This window comes from Mobula birostris, chromosome 10 (genome assembly GCF_030028105.1).
Source record: "Mobula birostris isolate sMobBir1 chromosome 10, sMobBir1.hap1, whole genome shotgun sequence".
Classification (NCBI taxonomy): Eukaryota; Metazoa; Chordata; class Chondrichthyes; order Myliobatiformes; family Myliobatidae; genus Mobula; species Mobula birostris.
Window position 1 is genome coordinate 28,281,585 of NC_092379.1, and position 3,439 is coordinate 28,285,023.

A 3,439-nucleotide genomic window follows, 5' to 3' on the forward strand; every position below is an offset into this window, starting at 1 on the left:
GAGCTTCATCCCCTCGACACTTCAGCAATATTCCTTGTTGACGATGGGAGTCTTCTTCGTTTTCACACTCTGGCTCTGCTTACGGCGTGAGTACCTTTCAGACATCCACATTATATTTACTTTAAATCTGTCTGAGACCTCTGAGATTCAACCGGCTTAAATTATTCATGTGTTTCGCCTATGACTGCAATTCACATTTCTCCGCATTTTTTTTATTCTTAGGTTCACTTAGTCAGTCGGTGACTCAGAGCCCGACCATTGTAAACTTGCATGAGTGTCAGACTGCCACCATCACCTGCAGTTTCAAGCCTGGTTCTGGTGAATATCGCTTTCTCACTGGAAAATTCTTCAGGCAGACCAACTCAGCGACCGAACGGACAGAAGTCACCCGCGGGGGGAGATTTCTTACTTTGATTAAGAAAACTAACATGCAGTTTTCTTTGGAAATTCGGGACCTGCGAGTGGAAGACAGCGGCACCTATTACTGTCAAGCTGTATACAGATGGCGTGAACCACGATGATGGGCTTCGGCGACGCGCTGTACAAAAACTTTCGCTGTAGCTTATTCCTGATTCGGACGGAGCAGAATGGATCTGCGGGTAAGCTCATATTCCTGTCTCGCTGTGTATAGTCCTGCAGTCCAGCAAACTGTTAGTTGTTTTATTTTTTTCTGTAGAGTCTTTATGTTCCCACCTCGCGTGTGAGCAGATATTGTTGCCTACCTGAGTTATGTGTCAATAAATGTAGACAGATGTTAAAAAATACACATTCTTGTTGCCGACGGGAGGCAGAATCGTTCCTGAACACTTGGAACCAGTAAACGCCAGCGCTGCGAAATTAATTCGTGCTCGACTCTGTCATTGACCCGCCAGCAGATTTCAAATTCACGTAAGGTACTGTGTACAGTTGGAACGAACACAGTGGAAGAGACCTGAACAAAAATAGAAAATAATAAATATATAAATAACTCATTGTTTAAACGAGTTATTCTCCATATCGCATACAAAAATATACAAACCTGTCGTTGTTCACGTTCTAATCTGTTTAGATTATTTTTAATTTCCGTATTGCATATGTATTTTTGATTGACACATATGCTGTGTGTCTTTTTTCCTTCTCGGAATCGGTGTGCGGTGCGTGTTCCTATTTTATTTTAATTTGGTTTTGCTTTCTCACAAAGAACATATTGACCTGCCGGCAAATGGGGAATATTCTTGCTATGTGTTGCATTAACAACCCTGGAAACATTGGGAATCCTATTTAGCGTTTCCTATGCAGATTCACATGAGTGTATTTCTTGTATGGTGGAGACTGAGAACAGGATCATTGTGTTTGTATGGACGACTCAAACTCTAGATGGAACAGGGACAAAGGTCACGGTCAGGCCCGGTAAGTATCCACAGACACCGACGATTCCTTAAATATCTCACCCATTTTCACTATGGTTTGATAGATGATCGATTGATTTAATTGATTGATTGGTTCTGTAAACTGAATCTACACTCACTGCGTCGAAAGGCAAGGTGGTAAACTGAATTAACAGAGTGAGATGGAGAGGGGGATTTCTGCTATGAGTAAAGATGAAATGCTGGTGTAATCGTCGCAGAATAAATCCAACCGACTGATGTCAGACTGTGGGAAATACTGTTAGCAGCTTAAGGCATAAACCGCAAGCAGATAAGATATATATATAAGAAAATGTCACCGACATGCAAGAAATAATGAACCTTGTTTTCTCCAATTTATTTTCAAATAGTACAGTGAAATGCAGAACCAATTGATGAAAAATAAGAAAAGAGAAGGGAAGAAAACCTTTATATCGCCGCGTGCTAAACTCCAATTGAAAATAATATTCGCCTTCAGTTGCTTAGAAAATTATCTGACCAATCTGTCCCATTAAGTCTCATTACTGTGCAGAACATGTTACAATGCAAGAGGCTGTAACTTATCGGGGATATGTTATTTTAAAAAAAAGAAGCAATTCTGGATGGAGCCTCTATCAATTTGAAAAATAAAACAGGCAAATCCATCATTATTCCGAATGAAACTGACGTTTAAAATAAACACCGCAGAAGTTATATATAAAAAAAAGGAGTTCGGCCCATTTTATGATTGTAGGCCCTCTGCAATTGTTACATGAAATTAGATCTTCCTTCCACATAGATGTCCAAAATATGAAACATGTTTTGATAATAGAAAGATATCCGCAATTTACCAGGAGTCCCTGATTTTATTTCACTGCAGCAATTCAGATAGTAATTGACAACGACAATAAATATTGTTTACTCACATTTCAAATGAAACAAAATCCCCTTAACGTATTTGGGACGTGTTATTTTCTGACAGTTATCGGTAAATCAGCAATAATCTTCCTTTACATTCATACAGAATCAATTTCTCCACCGTCTCAGAGTCCGGAACTGCAAACTGCACTTGCCGACACTGCCATTTTAACCTGTGGATTTGACGTGAATTGTCGCAACACAATACACTGGTATCGCCAGCTTCCAGGGCAGGCACCCATATTCCTGCTCCAGGGACAAACTTTCGGAGCACAAGATAAGACAAAAAATGCCGGGGAACGAATTACTGGTTTTGTCGATCCTGGTAAGAAAATCAGCCAGCTGACGATCTCCAAAGTGCAACTGGGAGACGCTGCTGTGTATTACTGTGCAATGAGTCCGTTTGCAGCACTGTGATGCCGCGCATGGACAGCGCTGTTCAAGAACTAGGGTGCCTCTCGTTACAAGCACACAGTGCTAGTAAGCAGCGAGGGAACAATACAAAAACTCATTTGGTTTTATCATATAAATACACCACAGCCGAGCACGGAGACAACGGCAAGAAACCGCAGTGTGGTGGGATTTTAGTAGAATGATAACAGAAAAAATAAAAGTACCACAATCAACACCCAAAATATGCTGGGAGAAATCATTATGTCCTGATGGAAGTTCTTGGTTGGAAACATCATTTCCATATAAGCTGCCGGGTCTACCGATTACTCAAATTTCTACTTATCGAAGACACACAACTTTCAAGAATATGTTCCTGGAGCAGAGAGGCATGATTGCCTTAAGGAAATCCGCAGTGGAAAGGAAAGGGCAGTGACCGGTGAGGAGTTGTCCCCGTGTCCACCCTTGCCTGGTTAATAGTTCCACGCCAGAAAACCGGTCCTCATTGCTGTGGTCACAGTCGGTGACTTTTAAAGGATTTCGGTGGAAGACGAGATGATCGACGGCGTCAGCTCACCCGAAAACTCAAATCTCTCTTTTTTTCTCTCTCTCTCTCCATCAGTAATCAAATGAATACCACAAACTGAACTGAACTTCACTCATCATCGTAAGACTGTATTCATTTACCCCTAAACATGAAGAAGCTTTATTTCCATATATTTCTACACTTAATGATATACTTACTTATATATAATCATTACTAAAAT

At 40.8% G+C, this 3,439-nt stretch overlaps 1 gene segment (V, D, J or C); it reads left to right on the top strand.

The window, feature by feature from the left end:
* The first annotated feature begins 517 nt into the window (after positions 1 to 517).
* On the top strand, positions 518 to 2,699 carry LOC140203554 (T cell receptor alpha variable 4-like). The segment is given in 2 exon segments: positions 518 to 599; positions 2,347 to 2,699. Coding segments are annotated over 2 exon segments (435 nt in total).
* Positions 2,700 to 3,439: the final 740 nt, after the last annotated feature.